We start from the raw sequence: 20,442 nt of genomic DNA, 5'->3' as shown, positions 1-20,442 counted from the left end.
CTGGAGTGCAGTCATACTCCCTATTTGATTCCTACTCCCTTCAAAATGTAAATAAACTGCCCAGTCAGGACAGACACATTTCTGTTTAGGCAGAGTTGAGGAAGTCAACTGACTTCATGGCTCACTATTATCTATTTGATTTCTGCTAATCTCTTCACCCCATAATTGTTAATGACCCCAATCTTTCTCTAATCAACCTCTTCTTTCTTCTATAGTTATCCTCACTGTTTTATACATATGATAATGTCTCTGCTCATCCCCCAGCAGGTCCAGTAAGCTCTGGTGCTACCTAGGAACCTGCACAGGGTGGCTTTGTTCCTAGGGCAGTGGTCACCAACCAGTCAAGCTCAACCAGTAGATTGACCAGTAGATCTTGGAGCTTCTTGCAGTTGATCCAAGGCTGGGGTGGGGGGCTGAATGCGCCTGTGCATGCATGTATGCACCCCACCCCCAGCCCAGCAGGTCAGTCTGTTGGGGAGGGAAGGGGCGAGGGCCAGATCGAGGCCCCCGTGGTGAGGGACAGAGTGCCGCGGAGGCAGGAGCAGGGGTAAGTTGAGTGGGGCCTTGGGCAGGTGGGTGGTGGGAGGACCAAGCCCGGGCGGCTCGTCCAGGGGCACAGAGGGCTGCCAATGTGTGCATCCCGGAAGAGGCCCTAGGGGGCATGTGCCTGCCATCTGTGCATGGCAGAGGCAGCTGCTGTTGCGGGCTGGGCTTTGTGCCCCAAGCCCTGCTGCAGCCTGCACAGGAGCAGCCCGATGCCATGCGCAGCAAACTGCTGGGCAGGCAGGGGACAAGGTTCACCCCAGGGTGGGACACACGTGGCATCAAGCTGCTCCCAGGCGGATTGCAACAGGGCTCAGGGTGCAAAGCCCAGCCCGCAACTGCAGCTGCCTCTGCTGTGGATAGATGGGGGAGCACATCTCCTCCCTGCAAATGCCAGGCAGTGTGGGCAGTTGCAGCAGCTGTGAGGGAGGGAGGGAGGAAGTGGGGATGGAGCTGGGACAGGCCCTGCACAGCCTGGGTGCTCTGCACAGCGGCAGTCTGGGCTGCACTGTGCTGCAGTCACCCTGGGCAGTGGCAGCACTGGGAGGAGGGGCTACGGCTAATTTTTGGGTGCCTGCAGCACCCCACATAGCCCCACTCCCAGCACCGCCCAGTGCACCCCAACCTCAGCCTGCAGTGGCAGCCAGCCCAGCTGGCATGCAGATCAGGGGGTACATGTCCCCCGTGCCTTCCCTGCAGCCCCTGGATGAGCTGCTCACTGCTCCGTCCCACGCCCAGTCTGTGCAGGGGCTGTCCCTTCTGCAGCCCCACTCTCTGTCCCCCTAACAGCAGGGTGGGAGGTTGAGGCCCCAGCGGTAAGGGAGGAAGTGGGGCTAGGACCTCGATCTGCCCCCCAACAGCCCTTTCTCCTCCCCCACTTCCCCCAGACTTACCTGCTAGGGGGTAATGCCCCCAAATAATTTTTTCTCCCTCTGCCTCAATCTGCCACCCCCCCCTTCCCTCCCCACAGACTTACCTGCTGGGCCAGGGGGGAGTGAGGCGGTGGGGGTGGCACACAGTAGATCTTGGACTACTTTTAAATGCCAAAGGTGATCAGCTACTTAAAAAGGTTGGAGACCACTGTCCTAGGGGATTCAAACCTACAACAAATCAGAGACAGGGAAGGAAGGGGCAGGTCTAAAAGCAGGCTGAGCTCTGCATCCGTCAAAGGCAGGAGAGAGTTGTGAAGGTGAGGTGAAGTAGTAAGCTACTGCAATGACCCTTTCCTGAGTTATTAATTGCAGCAGATGAGGGAGACTGTGGGAGGCTGAACTAGCAGTGGGATAAAACAGGCATGGGTGAATGAGTAGGGTTGGTTTCCCCAGGCAGAAGCACTCCCAGTGGCTGAAGCAAGTCCTCCCCTGACCCCAACTGTTTGTTATCTTGAGGGTGGAGGACAACATTAGTCAGCTAGAAACAGCTATATCTGTTTTTGCTTGGATCATAAACTGAATAAATACAGCCCTAGGCCTCTAGCATAATAGTAAAGCTTCTAGTGTCCTTATTAGAGAAAAATATGAATTTTGTTTTGGAATGATGCATCACACCTCCTGCACCTCCCCTTTTTCAAAATCCTTGATCCACCCATGTTTCAGAACAGTCGCACACCTTATTATAGAAAGGTTACCTGGCACAGCAGCTGCTGTGAAATCTGTAGAAGTATAGGAATGGAAAGTCCAAGGCACTAAGGAGATCACCTGAGGGACAAACAATACACTCAGTGGGAAACTGGAAAGAACACACAGTTACAAACAACAGGGGGACAGCAATTAAATGGGTATTATTTGAGTTTTCACAGGTGCCCAGCTTTCATTTACCACAGTTTCCACATTTCCATTCTTTTTAATGCGTCTTTCCCGATATTCTCTGTTGTAGCTGGCTCCAATCTTATTGAAACAGGGAAAGGAGTTGTAGAAAGTGTAAGAGTAGTCTTTGCTAATACATTTCTAATGTTCTACAAATGACTGCATTGAGACTGAAATTTCCAGTGAACAGCACATGGTCTATTCACCTCTTTTACCCTGAGGCCCTCAAAAGTGATTTCTGTCCACTGAAATCAGTAAATTTTTTGGTTACATACTGTGCAAAAGGGAATATTTACATATATCTTTGCACAGTACATTCTACCACATAGTGCAAGTCAGGAGGTTTAAAAAAGAAGTTCTTCTAAATATACGCTGTAGGGCCAAGGAATATTTGCATTTCCAGGGGGTATGGACCAGAAAGCTTCAACTTGACAGCTCTTTCCCTTTCAGCCTCTACAAGTTCTCAAAAAAATTCCTTTCATTTTTTAAAATATGCAGGGGTGGATCTAAAGGGAGTGTGGTGGCGTGGCTGCATCCCACCTCCCCTTTGGATTGGACCACACCACGGAAGATTCCAGAGACTTTTTAAAGTTCCAAAATCAGGTAAAAATTCTCTCTTCCCCTTCCTGCTCAAAGAAACACCCTCTCCCTATCCCTTCCCCCTATCCCTACCCCACCTCCCTCTGCCATTCCCTGCTCTCCAGAAGCACCAGAGCCATTCCTGCCTGCTGTGCAGGGGCTGGGCTCAGCTGGGGCTGGGGATCAGGGCAGCAGCGATGAACAGGGATTCCCCTTCCAGGCAGGGTGAGGGGAATTCTCTAGTTACCCTGTTGTCACTGTCCCCTCCGCTGCTGAGCCCAGTCTCTGCTCAGCCTGGCTGGCTCCAGAACTTCCCTGCTCCCCAACCATGGAGAACGCAGCAGGGGCAGGCAAGAGAGTTGGGCGCGGGGAAGATGAAGAGAGGGGGCTGCCTCTGAGCAGGAAGAGGAAGAGAAGGAGTATTTCCCTAGAGGCTCCTACAGCCTGGTCTGCCCACACTGGTGGAGCAGAAGAGGCTGGGAGCAGGGGGTGCAGTCACCCCTGCAGTGTGGGTTGCTGCTCCCACAACCCCCTTTGGGACATCCTGGATGTGCCCCTGAAAAGATGTGCCTATTTTATGAAGCGTTTTATGTTACATTATTCCTGAGGGAGGGAGGACACTGTAAACAAATTGGTTTTGTAAAGCACTAAGCCCAGCCACCAGCTGAAAACCTAGCTTCCTAGATGCTTTTTCCTTTGACTTTCTGATTGACAGACCATACCTATAGAAACACGACTCTGTATGACAAGCCCCCAGCCAGCTAAAATCCAGACTGTAGTCTGGAGCATGCATCAGGGTCTCATATTACTCCTTTGCAAAGGACAGGTGTAGTGTACCAGATAGTCCACTGGATACTATTAAGTCCTGGGGGACAGAGAAATCAATGAAAGGATAGGAGAAAAGAATCTCTCCAATTGTTGTTTTACACACTGCATCATTGAATTATACAATAAAGCTGCCAATGTTCAACAATCAGGCCCTTTGACTTTGTTCAAACAATTCTGTGTGATTTTTCTAGAGGACTCTTCAAGGTTCTGCACCTGCATACTTTTTACAGTAAACAAGAGACATCAAAAATGAAAACTCAGCCTAAAAAAAAAAAGAGAACATCCTGGTTCACTTTACCTGCTGGATGGGATGCAGAGGCCAAAAGCACCATGCTAAAAAAAAAAAAGAGAGAGAAAGAGAGAAAGAGGTACTTGCTGGGACCTGGATATGATATTTCTGAAAGGTATTGAATATGCAAATTTCATATTTGCTCACAAAGGGACATCTATGTATCTAATGCTTCATTAATGAATTAAATTCATCCCTAGGACAGCACAAGCCTTTAAGTAACATAATCAAGTAATTAAAATTTTACTTTTTATTCCAAGTGTCTACGAATGCAAACTGTTGGTGATTGCCCAAATAATCTATAGATGTAAAAAAAAAAAAAAAAAGTTTGTTTGATAGGATCTAAGCCCTACTCCCCCAGACTGGCTGACATGCTCAATTCAACTATAATAATAAAGCAAAGGAGAAAGTGACATCTTGCTTGTTACTCAATAAGAAACACCAAATGGGGGAAACAGAAGGATAAGTGAAACTGCATCAACAGTAGCAAGACCTGTGACTGTGCTACGTGCCCCATTTTTGCTTTGCACATTTTTTACTGATAAAATAAAATTGTGTAGATTAGAAAAAGTTCAGTAAGAAATGCTGTCTGCTACCAAGAAGGACTGATAACCTTTGTAGACATCCCAAGCTCAGATCCAAAGAAAACATGGAAGGAAAACTAAACCTGCTTCCTTGGGAAGAGAGACAGATTAAGCTAGTCAGTTAGATGGCACTGAAAATGCAGCAAACTCTAACTCTCTAACAAACTCTCTCCTGCACACTGGATTGGTGGAAGGGAAACTGTATAATTATAGGATCACATATAGCATTCCAGGACTTCCAAAAAACCCCCCACAAAAACTAAAAAGCACACCACAACTGAGACAACAGGTAGATGGACCTGACCCCCTGACTTTGGAGCCTTCAATATTTTGGATTTGATCTTGTATGCTTCTCTGCTGGAAAGGCAATTTGTTCCCGCAAAGCTGCCCTTTCCCAGAGCAGAAAACCCAGTACAGCTGTTTTGTGTTCAATATGAAAGATTAACAGCTCTTCTTAAATACAGATATTATGTGTATGGGCTTTACCAGAAATTTCTACCAGTGCAGTTTCTTCCAAACCTGAAGCCCTCACAAGTCCAGAGACTGCCAGCTCCTTTTTATAAAACAGAAATTCCAAACATCAGTTATACTGAGAATAAAAGAGACTAGGGACCATCCTGGACCTCTGCTCAGTACCCTGTGTAAGCAGTGGCACGCTGCTGCCCTACCACAGGCAGGAATCTGGGAAGGAGCTCTGAGCCACACTTCTGGAGAAGTAACACCAGCTTACAGATGTGCACTACTTCCTGCTCATACTTCACCTCCCAGCTCTACCAGTCGTAATGTAGGGAAGACAGGATAGAACTGAAGCTACATCAGGCCTTGTCCACCTCACCAAATATTCAACCCCATTTCCCCACCCCACTCATGCTCCAGTGGATTGGATCTTTATAGTCAGCTGCTTTACACTCAGCTAGAAGATGGATGCCTTTTAATTAGCAACTGATGCAAATTCTGAAGATAGCTGCGCAGAAATGAAAAGTTGCTACATTCATACTCTATAAATCCAAACTTCTCACAGCTGTCTTGGGCTTTGAAAAACTGGAGGCTCACATCTTTTGCAATGTGCAGAGTAATATGGTTTGAATCCTGTCTTGTGAAGAACTGCAACACAGGCAGACTGGCAAATCGTAAATTAATTCACTCTGATTTATCCTGTGTGCTGATTAAAATAAAAAACCCACTTTAAGTCATGACAAGACAAGCCAGATAACAGCATGTAGATCATGCTGCAATTGTAATGAACTCTAAACCTGTTTTACTAGTGTGCAGAAGCTGTCAAATTTTCATAAAGGGTGCAACCAGATGAATACATAGGTGCAGTTTGTGGTGCCACACACCCATCTGAGGCACTGCAAACCGTACACGCTGGCGTTCAGCATATTAATTTACAGCACAGTGCGGGGTTTTTGACACGGGAGATCCCGGTGTCAAAAAACCTGCACCAAAAAAAGAGAGCATGGTGGCACGTGGCAGCAGCATGCACTGCCCAAAACCAGGGCCTGGCCAGCCAGAGCCAGGCTCCACGCACCTGGACTGCCACCCCACGAGGCCCCCAGGACCCAAGGTAAGGCTGCTGGTGCCTGCCGAGGTGCTGGCCCCAGCCTCCCCTACCCCACCTGGGGCAAACTGCTGTGCACCAGAGTCTGCATGCATGGGCATTCAAAAGTAGCAGTGGCACAACTATGTACTGCTGCTATTTGTCCCCAGGGAAACACACATGCATGCTCACCTGGATGCTCCCAAAGGTTAGAATGTTCCCAATATTTAATCAAAGTAAATGTTTACATATTTAAAATCTACACAGACAAGTGGTATGCTATAGCAGTGTGTGAATGGTAGGCTAATGACAAACCATCACAAAAATTAGAAGGGTAACAAAGGAAAAAAGGAAGAGAGGAAAATATAAATTTCCTTGGTAGATGAACTGTGTTAGTCTCCCTGATCTTTCAGAGTCCTGCTAAATTTGACCAAAGCTAATGGGAGCTGCACCTTGTTGCTGTACTCCAGCAACGTGTTCTCAGAAGAGGAAGAAGAGAATAACACTGAAGAGAAAGTAGGCTACTCTGATGAAGAAAACAAACCAGGTATGAGGAAGGGCATCAGCAGGATCAGGTAAAGGCAACAGTTTTTAATACTGGTACTGAACTTCTTAGTTCTGAGAAGCCCACCTTTATTTCTCTACTGCTATTTGGACTATGTGGTTGAAAATTTATTTTCAAACTGGTGAAAGTGTGATTTAATACACTTCAAGAATATAGTTTTAAGAAACATCACCTAAATGGTGGTATGGCTTTCTGAGACAGATACTGAGAGTAATAAGGGAAAGAAAAATGCCATATTTTCTACATCTAACAAATTCTTCTTCAGTTGTACTTGGCTCTTGAAAATTCCTCTCGATATTCCTAACACCCAACCAAATACGATCACCCTCAAAAATAATTCCAGCTTTTAAAGGAATTAGCACGTGCAGGAATATGGCATTTTAGGAAACTTAGGTAGTTTCAGATATGGTGGCTCTATCTTTTTAAAATCTTAGTGCTTTTCTTTTAACAACTTATTATATAGTAATTTATTAAAGGCATTATTATTTTTAAAAAGTATCTAGCAGCCAGGTTAAAATCTTTTAATCTGATCCATCCACGTATTATGTATACTCTGAGTAGAATTTTGCTTTGATAACCAGTAGTTAAATCTTTCATCTGACCGTGTGAAGATAAACACTGTCAGGCTGTGTTCACATACTTCTGCACAGCTGTCTGTCAGCTCCCTGATCAGCGTTAAAAACATGCAGCTATAAACACCAACATAAGAATATAAGTGCCCCCCTGGGTCAGTCCAACAGTCCATTTAATCCTGTGTCCTGTCTCTAATAGTGGCAACAAGTAGTTGTTTTAGCGGGATAGTGTGTGTCCAGGGCCTATCTAGAATAATCTATTCCCCTGGCATCAGCCATCATTGGTTTATGGATGTTAGCAGATGCTTCCCTGAGTACCTGCTAATAACTATTAATGGACCTCTTCTCCATGAATTTGTCTAATCCCCTGTTGAACCTGGCCATACCAACTGCCTCTACAACCTCTTATGGCAATGAGTGCCGCACATCAACTAAGTGCTATGTAAAATGAGTACTTTATCTGTTTTTTTTAAACCTATCTCTTGATGATTTCAGTGGGTGACCTAGTTCTTGTACTCTGGGGCTTGATGAATAACACTTCCCCATGCCACTTGTCCATACAATCATTCTAACATTATAAAAGCCTAAGTCTGTCTGTAATGCTTTATTTGCGCTCTGATTGGCTGATGGAAACAGCCGGAGTGCTCCAAGCGTGGGGGAGCGCTGCCATGATTCTGAAGCCGCACCGAGGACTGGACCAGCGCTGGCCTTAGCTTCCCCACCCTGCTCCCTGCAAGAGGCAGAATAGCGGCAACATGTGGCATTGGGTGGCAGTACTCCACATCCCAGCCCCCTTCCCGCCCCATCATTCTTGACAGGCAATTGGCTAGTGATTTTATAAACCTCAATCATATCCTCCCTTCTGCCTTCTCCTTGCCAAACTGAAGTCCTAGTTTTTTCAGTCACCCTCAACATGACAGTTTCTCTTCTCTGTGCCATTTCAGTTATTCCATAAATTGTTTTAGAGATGTCGAGACCAAAACTAAACATCCTACTGAAGATATGGGTGCACCATGGATTTATACAGTGGCATAATGTTTTCCATTTTGTTTTCAACATCCTGCCAACACTATTCCCACCATTACTACTTGTAACAGAATGAAAATGCACTTATTGCAATGGTGAGAAATTTTATGATCTCTGCTAACACAGACAAGCCAGTGAAAAGTACTTTGCATTTGCAGAACCTGACACCTCAGACTTCCCTATTAAGGAATTTAGACAAAGACCTTGCCTCAGCTGGGATACAAACAGTGGTATTAGCACTAAGAGCTAACTAACACATTCTACAAGATGAGTATGCACAAGGCAGTGTTCACTTTAACATGTGACAAGTTGGCTGACAAATTCTCAACTTCCTGGTCAACTAAAACTTGACCATCTTGGCCTGTGTTTAGTGGCAGCTCTACCCTATGGTTGACCAGGACTAGATAGTCAGTTTTAAAGAGCATGTTATTAAAATGTATTAATAATATCCATTTTAAAAACTCCTTGTTCTAGATGAGACCTAGTCGTCATGGAGCCAAATGTTTTGTTTAAAAACAAATCAAACAAGTTGTTTTCTAGAATTTGCTTTTTACCAGCAGTTTCGAAGGTCAACTGAGCAATAAAACCATGAATAATGAAATCTTTGCAGCCTGTTCTCCACTAACATTTGCTGTTTTTGAGAAGGGGAAAAGCCAACCTCTTTTCATAGATTCATAGATGTTAGGGCCGGAAGGGACCTCAACAGATCATCGAGTCCGACCCCCTGCATAGGCAGGAAAGAGTGCTGGGTCTAGATGACCCCAGCTAGATGGTTACCTAACCTCCTCTTGAAGACCCCCAGGGTAGGGGAGAGCACCACCTCCCTTGGGAGCCCGTTCCAGACCTTGGCCACTCGAACTGTGAAGAAGTTCTTCCTAATGTCCAGTCTAAATCTGCTCTCTGCTAGCTTGTGGCCATTGTTTCTTGTAACCCCCGGGGGTGCCTTGGTGAATAAATACTCACCAATTCCCTTCTGTGCCCCCGTGATGAACTTATAGGCAGCCACGAGGTCACCTCTCAACCTTCTCGTGCGGAGGCTGAAAAGGTCCAGTTTCTCTAGTCTCTCCTCGTAGGGCTTGGTCTGCAGGCCCTTACCCATACGAGTGGCCCTTCTCTGGACCCTCTCCACGTTATCCGCATCCCTCTTGAAGTGCGGTGCCCAAAATTGCACGCAGTACTCCAACTGCGATCTGACCAGCGCCCGATAGAGGGGAAGTATCACCTCCTTGGACCTATTCGTCGTGCATCTGCTGATGCACGATAAAGTGCCATTGGCTTTTCTGATGGCTTCGTCACACTTTTGATTCACTTATTTTCATTGCTTGTAAAGAAAGAAAAGTGTTAAGCTTGGAATGCTGGCCGCAGCTCCACTGGCAAATCCTGTGGCTTCTTAGATACAAAGCTCTTCTAAAAAATACAGGTAGTCCATGTCTACAGACAGGAAGGGGTGAAAGAAAATTGCTTTATGCCATAAATTTCCCAAACCTTCCTATTTCTTGGTTCCTTTTTTGTTAATATTTGTTCTGAAAGTTTTTTGGAGAAAAAGCAAGCTCTAAAGTATCCGGGGGGGGAAGCATCTGAAGACATCACTGCCCATCTCTGATCATATGAATGTTATTACATTCAGGCAAAATGGAACTGCAGTAAAAGGGCAAATTCTCTGCTGGACTCAGCCTCATAGATGCAGTTGTCTGCCCCAATTTACATAGTAGAGAGTCTGACCTTCAGTTTTCAATCCAAGTTGCAAACGAATTTATGGTTCCGGACCATTTGTAGTAGTTTTTCAACTAAGTGACAACAGAGCTTCACATTAAGGCATGTGTCAATTACAAGGAAAAGGATTTTATTGTTTGCTTTGCTTTTCCCCTCAGAATTATACAGATAGCCCCTTCAGGAGAGATTCTTGGCAAAACCACTCATTCAAGGCTTAATAGATGATTTTTGTGAATAAACAGCACATCTGCAAGTCATATGAAGGGACCATTTGTCACAATTATTGCCATAAACATATGTCTGTCTCCTTTGGCAAAACTATTTGCTTCTCACTTTGGAGTCCTAGGAAAGCAAATTAACTTCCTTAGGACAAAAGCTTATGTCACCCAAATAGATGTTGCACTACTACACAGCCATTGGCACACGCAAAGTCATCATTAATGGCTGGCTCCTGTAACTTCTTTGTGAAGAATGGAGGGTTCTGTGTGACTACTTTTAACATAACTGTTAATGTTTCTCAGCTTGATGCATACTGGGTGAAGAAATAATGTAGTCAAGTAAGCAAGTGTTACTGACTTATCTGCATCAGGCCCACCCATAGAAGAGCCACACATTCACTCCCCACACTTGACAAACCCAGTTCCACTCATAACATGCTTTCAATCATTAGCCAGTTGCTTATCTGATTCTGTTCTTAATTCAAGTTCTTATTTGATTTCCCTTTCAGCTTCATCTCACTCCAACACTGTTTAATGGCATGTACGCATCACTGTCACCCATTTAATGGAAGGCTGCCATAGTATTGTTTCTTACTTCTTTCCCCAAATCTCTGCCTCTACCATTCCTTCCCCAGCCCCCAAAGCCTACAATTAAGTCACTACAATGCTTAAGCCCATTTATGGATTTCATCCTCTATGCCTCACCATCACTCTGTGTTTTCTCCCAAGAAGGAAAGGGGTGACAGAGTCAGAGCAGGCATGCAAAGGAGAATGGGGTGGTTTGATTACTAATACAGGATGATCTATGTCCTACTTCAAATAAAGACTTGCAGAGTCTGAGGGCAGCCATGCTCAGGGACAGCACTTCTTTTACATTGTTAGCTCTCCGGGACATGTACCAATTTTGGGAGTTTTATACAAGGGAGTTCTGCTTCATGAAAAGGCATTTTAGGCACTAAAATACAATAATTATATGGACTGACATCTCCAAGTTCATGCCAATCGCTATATATCTGAATTATCTGCCCTCTAGAAAGACAGTATTTAACAGACACTCAAGTCCTGATGTATGCAATGTGTCTATCATAAACATCTCCCTTTCCTCCAAGCTTTCTTCCATCAAGCTATTCTGTAAATATTACTTTTGGAAAGTGGTGATCACTCATGACAAAAGTGAAACATGTTTCTTATTTAACGCACAATTACCTTTGCAGGCATAACTTGGCAGGTGCACCTGACATAAGAGCCAAAACTATTATTCTGATAACTATGCCTTCATATGTACATATATTTGGTTTGCAGGACATTTCCTACACAACACATTGTTAAAAATGAAAACAGCTTTCACATGAGAACAAGCATTTGTGTATCAAAAATGTCTTGGTTTTACCTGAATATATAGTTTATGTATTGTTGGTCTAAGTCACTGAGGAGAAAAATAAAAAGAGCCTTTTCAGTAATGCAGTTTAGTGACAGTACTTTCTATGTAGCATCAATTTAAAACATTAACATGTTATTTCTAATAAGTTTATTTAAAAGGTTTTGACATTATTTCAAGCTTGGGGCTCAATAGTCATTACTAAGGCAAAATTCCTGTTTGTACTAGATATGTTGTCTAAGGACTGAGTCCTTTAATATCCAAACATAAGGGGAAATTGATTTTGAAAATAGTTTCAGCCTAACCATAATGTGTATATTATTAACAAGGTGCAGTTGTGTATGTTACAGGGGTTTAGTCCCCTAAATTTAAATGGTGGGTTTTTAATTGTGATTTCAATTTAGGGGCTTCTGTGACTGTTACCACGAGGGCCCTGTTCCTTTATTTTTTTCACAAAGCCTGGCCTCCTCTCCCATGGCCAGGGGGTGAGCTGCTGGTGGGCTGAGCAGCCCCTGAGCTGTGGGAGGTCCTGGTCCTTCCCTCCGCAGCAACGGCGACCCTGGGATTGGCCGGGTGGGCTGCTAGCATGTTGGGTGCTGCACCAGCTCAGAGGTGCCTGACTCAGCACTGCTTCCCAGGCGGGATTGGGGAAGAGTTGGATCTGCTGGGTGCTGCTTCCAAGCTGGGGCAACATCTGACCTGCTAGCAGCCCGCCCAGGCAGCCCTAGGAGGCACCACCATCACAGAGGGAAGAACTGGGGACGTCCACAGCTCAGGGCCAGCCAGCAGCTCACCCCTGAATGCAGGAAGGCTCTGTTGGGGGGAAAAAAAAAAAGAGTCAGTCCCCTCATGGCTTTTTTTTTTTTTCCCCCAGAGTCTGCCTGTGTGAACTTCAGATGGGGTGGGCAGCCCCTGAGTTACAGTATTGGGGGAGGCGGTCCTTCCCTCCATGGTGGCAGTGCCCCCTGAGGCTGCCCGGGTGGGTTGCTAGTGGGCCAGATGCTGCTCCAGCTTGGAGGCAGCACCTGCCAGATCCAACACTTCCCAGAGCCTGGCTGGGAAGCAGTGCCCCGTGCACTGTCCCTGCCACCTTGGATCACCTGGGAACTGGCTGGCTTGCCCCTGGGGCAATGCAAGAAGGCAGCAGGAAGGTGGCTGGTTGTGCTGGCGGCTGGTGGTACACAGAGCACTGGAAGCCCAGGCAGGCTCAGGGAAGCATTGGACCAGGCGCCTCTGAGTTGGGACAGCCCCCAGCCTACTAGCAGCCTGTCCAGCTGGCCCCACGGGGCACCACTGCTGCAGAGGAAGGACTGGGGCCCCCCCGCAGCCCAGGGGCTGCTCAGCCTGCCAGCAGCTTTCCCCCTGGCTGTGAGAAGAGGTGGTCAGGCTCTGCAAAAAAAAAAAAAAGTATTGGGCCCCTACCCACTTCAGCCTTCAGCCCACCTCTCCTGTGGCCAGGGGGTGAGCTGTCAGATTGAAGAATGCAACATTACAAGTAGCTACACTGCAAACTAAACTACATGGGGATGTGGTTTAGTTTGCAATGTAACAACCTCATTTAAAAATTGCCAGAAAACCCTATATGTGTAAAGTGTGACACAATTAAACTGCAAAAATGGGCAATTTTTGTCGCATGTACAGGTGCCCACAGAATATACATCTCCAGAGGAGCCACTGCAAATTAATGGTATGAAACATTTTGGCTCATTTGATTTGAAAATAAGGGCTCACATATACAACGTTACATAAACGCTGAAAGTGTTCACAGGACCAGAGATAAACATTTTCAGACTTAGGCACCTAAATCCTATTGAAACTCGATAAGTTCCAGGTGCTTTTGAAATGTTTATCCTGGATCTTTATATTCCAGAGAGAGATAGACACACGTAGATTGTGCAGTTCCCAAGTCCAAAACAGATTCACAGATATTAGATTCCAAGATTCAAGATATTATTTCTGTTTAATGCCTCTGCCAGGAAGAGGGTTTTTTTTCCCTGAACTGTCATGATTGATTAGTACTAGACTGTTTAAAGCAAATCTTGAGTCAGCAGCATACATTTTCTTCATGTACCACACAGTCAAGCATACCACAATGGGTGACAGTCAAAACAACTCATTTTATAAGATGAGTCACTGCTGCATGGTTGGTAGCCCTCAAAGAAAGATAATCCATCAAGAACCGGTTTATCTTGATAAGGGGGACATGCCTACAGTTCATTTGAGCTCTACATTACTGAATATCTTTATCCTTCAACAATAGTGATCCCTTTCCCTTAAAAACAAAATTTAAAATGGTTACCTTAAAGAACTAGGTTTCCACAACTTGTGAAATACTTTATATGCTCCTGTAATTGAAATGACAGTCATAACTGGTCTAGTACATGATTCTTTTGGTTAACTTGTGTTAATCTTACAACAGAACAAGCAGGCAAGGAACTATTTGTATTTTGCAGCATCACAGAACAGAAGATGTCTACAGTTGCTATGAAAATAACCTATAAAGTAAATATAATCTTTCCTATTTGTTTGTGCTGCATCTTCTTCATTGTCTGCAGCCTCTCCAGCTCTAAAGTTTCCAGGTTGCTTTATATCTTTGATCTGCTTACCCATTTGTTTGCTACCATTTATATTTTGGCATTTGTATGCTGAGGAAAGTTTTTGCCAGTCCAAAAAGGAAAATAAAGCGTTAGGCATTAGTCTTTTAAAGCCCTTTTTTCAGGGTGTGTCTTGCTAGCTATAAAAGAAAAAAAGAGTCACAAAACAAAAAGCAAATCCATTGAAACACTGGGCAAAAAAAAATCATCTAATTTTTCCTTCCTTTAGCCAAACAGAAAGGCAGAATGTAGGACCTCTCTCTCCCATCTTTATTCTGCCCCAAGCAGTCATGTGACAAATAGGTACCCATTCATTTTGTACTTCACCATTTTTATTTTGTCATGGTGCTGTTAGTGGAACAGTGCAAGGAAGCTCTGTTTGGCCTACTGATGTTGAGCTGACATGTTCTTCAATGCCATGGAGGCACCTTGTTCAATTACACAGCTTTCTTTTTACAGTAGAGTTTTCAGGCTGAGAGAGCTTGTCCATCTCTAAGCCAGCTGTGACTTATAAACTATAGTTTGTGACCCAAAGAGCTAGTGGGAAGGAAAAACATGGTTAATAGAAACATTTCCAAGGTAAATCCTAAAAATGAAATACCTTTGTTTCATGCAAATAAGCAAATATTTACAGCATGACACTTACTGAAGAAAAACTATTCTTGCACATATTTGTAGTTCATTAGCATTGAAAATAGAGTCCCTAGACATTATAGAAGCATATAGTGAAATATAATCTCTCTGCTAAGGAGTTTACAATCTGACTTACAGAATCACCAACCTTTGCCCATACAGTAAGTCTGTGGCAGAGCCAGGGAATAAATACATTTTTTCTTTGACATATCCAGCTCACTAGCCACAAGACTGCCCTTCTTATTTAAGTGTTACTACATTCCTGATCTGCAGGTTCCCCAGTCTTAACCATTTCAGCTACTTTCAGTTTGACCAGTTAAAGAACATAGCATGGACATTGGATTTAGTTTGACAGCAGTCTGAAATCATCATAGAAAATTGGGGTTGTTAGGGACCTGAGGGGGTCATCTAGTCTAACCCCCTGCTCAAAGGAAGACAATCTAAACAATATATCTAAATAGATATCGCTTATGCATAAAACAAAATGCAAATGCCTGTAGGCAACAAAACCCACAATTTTAATTTGAAGATGCAGAGGATGGAACCAAAAATCCCCAGCATTTCCCTACCTTCCTAGAGGATAAATTCTTCACAAATTTCCAGTATGCTAGAATACTATTTGTCAGATGTTTTTTGTAGCAAAACCCTGAGGTTTTTTTTCTTTTTAAAATGCATTCCTTCCCTTTCCCCAAACATTTCTGACTTTCTCTCTGCCCTCTCTATCCCTTACAAGTGATTTCAAGTAGTACTAGGGTAAGCTAAGTTCTTGTATACTATTATTGTAATAAGCCCCTTTTTTGTAAGTAGTGTTCTGTTATGTTTGTATTGATTTGTATTGTTTCATATTAATATTGTATGGTTTAGGCCTGTGTTTGTAAAGTGATGTCAGGTATCCATTCCCATCTTGTCCCCATGCCCTGTTGTGTAAGTATGTTGCAATTCTGTAACCTCTCCCATGTAAACTGGTTTTCCTTGAATGCCTGAAACACAAAGATAGCAAGACCCTCTACTAAATCACTCCACCATCAAAACCAATACCTGGACCAACGACTCAGCCATTGGAAGCACCCCCAGCATTCAAGAAACAAAAAATGAGGCAACCCACCACTGTGCCAAGGCTGCACATGTTCAGTATGAACATCTGGAACCCTCTGGAACAGGACTGACATTGCCTGGACATGCTCTCCCCCTAGGAGATCATAGGTAGTCTGCCCCATAAAAAGGGGTAGTGAAGACTGACTTCTGGGGACATCATCTTCACTTGGACCAGGCCTACTCCACGTCACACTGCCTATCAACCCAGAGGTCCTGCTGGTGACCCCCCTTTGGACACCACCTGCTAGAGAAAGACCCCGACTGGCCATTGAGGACACCCTCCCAGCCTGGATAGGTAGCTATCACCCCCATCCTCTCTTCAACCAAGGACTTGGACTCTGTTTCTCTTCCCTACCTCGACTCCAACCCTTCCACTAAGCCTCTTTCTCCTGCTAACATTGTGTGAGTGTGTGTAGGAACCAAGCTGTACAGTACAGTGTTCATTTAATAAAACTGTTATTTGGAACTCTGAGTTGGGTTTTGCTTTACTACGGTACCGGCCCTGCTCCAATCTCTGCTCCTCGCCCCTCTAACTTCTGTCTCATTTCTCCTCCTGCTTCTGGCTCACCACCACCTCCAATACCTGTCTCATGCTCCTGTAGCTCCACCCATCCTGAGCTCCTCTCTACCTGCAAACCACTGTTTCTTTGTTATTGCCCCATTTCCACTGCCTTTTCCCCTGATCTCTGCCACTGCTATCGCTTCATCCCAACTGCCTTTTTCCCTGATCTCCGCCACTTGATCTTTAGTTACCAAGCACCCCATGCATAGGTACCACGGACACCAACACACACGCACTGTCACCTGAGTCAGTGTTTAACCTGTGTGTATATGTGTATGTATGTATTGCATATGATTTCACATCATTATCATTACAGTGTGTATGTGCTTGAATTGATGGTAGGTATGCATGTGCCTAGGCTGGTAATCTTGGATGTATATGTGCCTGAGTTGGGAGAGAGAGAGAGAGAGAGAGAGAGAGAGAGAGAGAGAGTGTGTGCGCGCGCACCATGCCCTCCTGTCTAACAGCATGATATTGAGAATTGAGAACCTGAGCATTGGCCTGACCCCACAGGGCAACATTTTAAAGAAAAAAAATCACTGTTTGTATGTAAAGCTTGGACCACAACCTATTCTTAATTTTTTCCCCAAGGAAGATCTGCTACTAAGAAAAGTATCAAAACCCCACAAAAGCAATCACTGTTTATCAAAATTGTACGCGCCTTTTCTGGTTCAAAGTTAACTGCCTACCACATCTAATTTACTGTATTGTTTTCAAATTAAAAACCTTGAGAGGAAAAAACAACTTTCCTATTTTCTACTGGGCAAATACAGGATCTTTTAATTTTCACAGCATTTCCTTTTCCCTACTACCATGACTCCTACATTTACATATCTGCACAATAAGGCATCATTCACTTGGATGAGTTTATTTTCTAAAATAAATTTTGTTGAGGGAACAGAAGGAGGCCAACTTACCAATACATATCAAGTGAATTAGAGCCCAGAAATACCCATTTGGATCATACTGCAAAAGAAAACTAAATAAATGCATTTGCGTGTAAACAAACCTAACACAAATATTTCCCTGTATTAGATTTCAGAAACCACCTGAAATGGGAACTGTACTGCAAATGGCAACCTGCTAGGAAAAGCAAAATGTTTCTCAGTTGGTCTCCCACAGAGCCCTAGCTAGCTACCACTTGCTCGGCATATAGCTTTATATTCCATAGACCAGATGTTCAGTGAATGTAAATCAGAGCTCCACTGACTTCAGTGGAATAACACTGATGTAAACACTGAAAATCTGAGTCCCTATCTTCACCCTCTGCTTTCAAAACTTTGCATTGCACTCCTTGAGAAACCAGATCTTCCTTAATTAGCACAGCTGACAGGGATCACTGCACTCAAAAGCTGTAACTCCCCCCGCCATCCCAACAGCAATTGATCATTCAGGCTCCTCAAGATTCCTGGCTTCTGTGAATTCCTAATAAGAGAAATCACATTTCATGATCAAACATAAAAAAAACAGTATAGAATACCAGCCATGCCTCATATGCATATCTTGTGTTATGGTTTCTAAATAAGCATGTTCAGTATGTACACAGCATAAATACAGAAAAGGGTGAGAAATGTGCAGTAAAATGACAATGTAAAGTACTTTGAGCTATTTGGAGCAGGGAACATCTTAGGAGTTTACACATCAGTTGCCTTTCAGAATGGTTCTGGTCCATTACTATCCATTATACCTAGATAATGTATAATTAGGGACCTACTTAATTTGAGGCAGCTGCCCACCAATTTTGCAGGAAAAACACGGGTCCCAACAATCATTGTGTTGTACTATCTGTACTGCTTCTATAGTGTATATCAGTACTGCCCACACATACTGACTTGGCACATGCAAGTCCCAGAAATGAGGCAGTGAAGCTGTCTTGAGGGTGCTGCCCCATCACCACTTTTGAGATCTGTCTCTATTGTGCCTGAGTGTGATGGTAGGGTGCAGCACCCATATATGCTATAGAAGCAGTACGGATAGTACAACACAATTTTTTATAATACTTCCAACAATCAATTATATATTTTCCTAGAACACAGGTAGAAGCTGCACAACTATGTCCCCCTGTTTGCAAATAATACTCCCAAATATCACGATCAAAGATGACTTACAAAACAGACCTACCTGTGTGTCACACAAAGGAAGGCACCCTGCGGCTATGAGGAGGAACAGTACACTGCGGGGAAGAAAACAGAAACCTGCAGTTTATTATCCAGTGCTGTGTTTCCAGATGAGTTTGGCAGTTTCCACTCAACCTTACATTGTTTTCACTTCATTTTTACATAGAACATCACCTTTTCCTGGAAAATGAAGGGTTTTTTTTTTTACCAGTTCGCTTTTGTATTTAACAGAAAAATTTCATGTGGATAAAATAATTTTGGTGTAAAATGTACCTTACTTAATGTCATGGACAAGCTTTGTCTCAAACACAAAACGTTGCTCTAGGTTCTCATTTAACATCTGGCTCATGGGAGCCACTCAAAGAGGAACAAATTCTGATTAAATGGTTGGCAGAGTTATTCTTGTTGAAGGAAGTTGCCTGCAGACACAAATGCTGCAAAGATGACTGCTGTCTCAGCCATTTCCCAAACCCAGCACAGAGACCGTAATAGGATTGGGAGGTGGGAATAAGACAGGTGATTGCACTAATCCTTCACTGCTCTTTTTCCAACCAATGGTGAGTCAGCTGCAAGTTCAGAGAGCTGCGACCTGCTCTTTGACAGTACCCTTGTCCCTTGAGCCTAGCATAGTTTAGATGCAGGGGAGAATTCAGCCTACTGTTTAACTGTTGTAGCTTTTATCCTATTTTATCTATTCTCTTCTTTACAGGGTGCCCTCACTCCTTGAGTTTGTTCAATGCAGAATGGAAACTTTTTGGCCCTGAAACCACGTTTGTTTTTATTTCTGTAATGCACCATGGTAGCTTTGGAAGCTTGTAACAATATTAACAGGGAAGAATATTTGATTTTGCAAATAATTTTTCATTTTTTTTTAGAGGGGGGGATTGGCAAAACAAAACAAGAAACACTTAAGCACTTTTGACTGAGGTAACCTGGGGATCAAAACCCAGGTATGACAAGTAGGTTTATTGAAAAAAAGAAAAACAAGAAATCACTGGGAATGTATTACACTTCTAAGAAACAAAAAAGCCACCAAATTCCACAGGCCCGTTGGCATAGTATGCTGATTTCTGTACTCGGTGACTTAAGAGAATAAGGCCATTAACATCATATCTAGCTGCCCATATCCAGTCCAAATGACAAGATACCCATTTACAGCTAAGGGGCATTTATACACGTGCTATGGGGAAGGGAGGGGGGTGTCAAAGAGCTTTAAAGTGCCCCCACCATTGTTTTTCAGTGCAGGGACTTAGATACACATGACACTGGAGACTGCTGGAGTGCAGTAATTACCACCCTCCAGCAGACTCGATTAATCAAGTCTGCTCCAACGCACTGTAATTACAGCATGTCAGAGCAGTCTCGATGCACGTGCACAGGCTCCCAAGGTGACTGAGGAAAGCCTTTAGCATAAGTTTGCAGCAAGACTCAAATTCATCTCTCTAAATCAATGGTTTTCAATCAGGGTGCTGAAACACTGAAAGGTGCCTCAAGAGCCTTTCAGGGGTGCCATGCAATGGGTGCTGCCATCACTGGAACAGGGTGAAACAGCCCCATGTGTTTTGTGTGGAGCCAGACAGGGAACAGCTGCAGCAAGAGCACGTACTCCTGCCTGAACCACGGTAATCCAAAAAATCTAAAACAGGCAGGAGTGATAAGCAGGGATCCTAGTTTTCTGTTCACGATGGAAAAATGGAATTTGCATTTTTCCTGCAACCTACCAAAAGTGTGGCAGCATCCCATGATGCCATTTCCGCTCTTATTTTTCCTGCAGGTTTTTGCCCCTCAGCCAATCAGCAGC

At 44.1% G+C, this 20,442-nt stretch overlaps 1 protein-coding gene across 4 annotated transcripts in view; it reads right to left on the bottom strand.

Annotated features, from left to right (window-relative positions):
* The window catches only part of TMEM241 (transmembrane protein 241), a 102,570-nt gene that overhangs the window by 46,723 nt on the left and 35,405 nt on the right, over positions 1-20,442 (bottom strand). For 3 of the 4 annotated variants that reach the window (XM_014595226.3, XM_014595228.3, XM_014595227.3), the window contains exons 7-12: positions 18,646-18,697; positions 17,442-17,490; positions 13,940-13,985; positions 11,653-11,688; positions 4,054-4,088; positions 2,171-2,240 (exon numbers count right to left, since the gene is read on the bottom strand). In XM_014595226.3, the coding sequence (XP_014450712.1) occupies positions 2,171-2,240; positions 4,054-4,088; positions 11,653-11,688; positions 13,940-13,985; positions 17,442-17,490; positions 18,646-18,697 (288 nt within the window). Of the gene's footprint in view, positions 1-1,519; positions 1,644-2,170; positions 2,241-4,053; positions 4,089-11,652; positions 11,689-13,939; positions 13,986-17,441; positions 17,491-18,645; positions 18,698-20,442 lie in introns of all 4 variants that reach the window. The other variant, XR_002090118.2, reaches the window with a different exon arrangement.

This window comes from Alligator mississippiensis, chromosome 3 (genome assembly GCF_030867095.1).
Source record: "Alligator mississippiensis isolate rAllMis1 chromosome 3, rAllMis1, whole genome shotgun sequence".
In the NCBI taxonomy this organism is placed as follows: Eukaryota; Metazoa; Chordata; order Crocodylia; family Alligatoridae; genus Alligator; species Alligator mississippiensis.
Note: the sequence above shows the minus strand (reverse complement) of the source record. Positions and strands in the feature narration are given on the sequence as shown.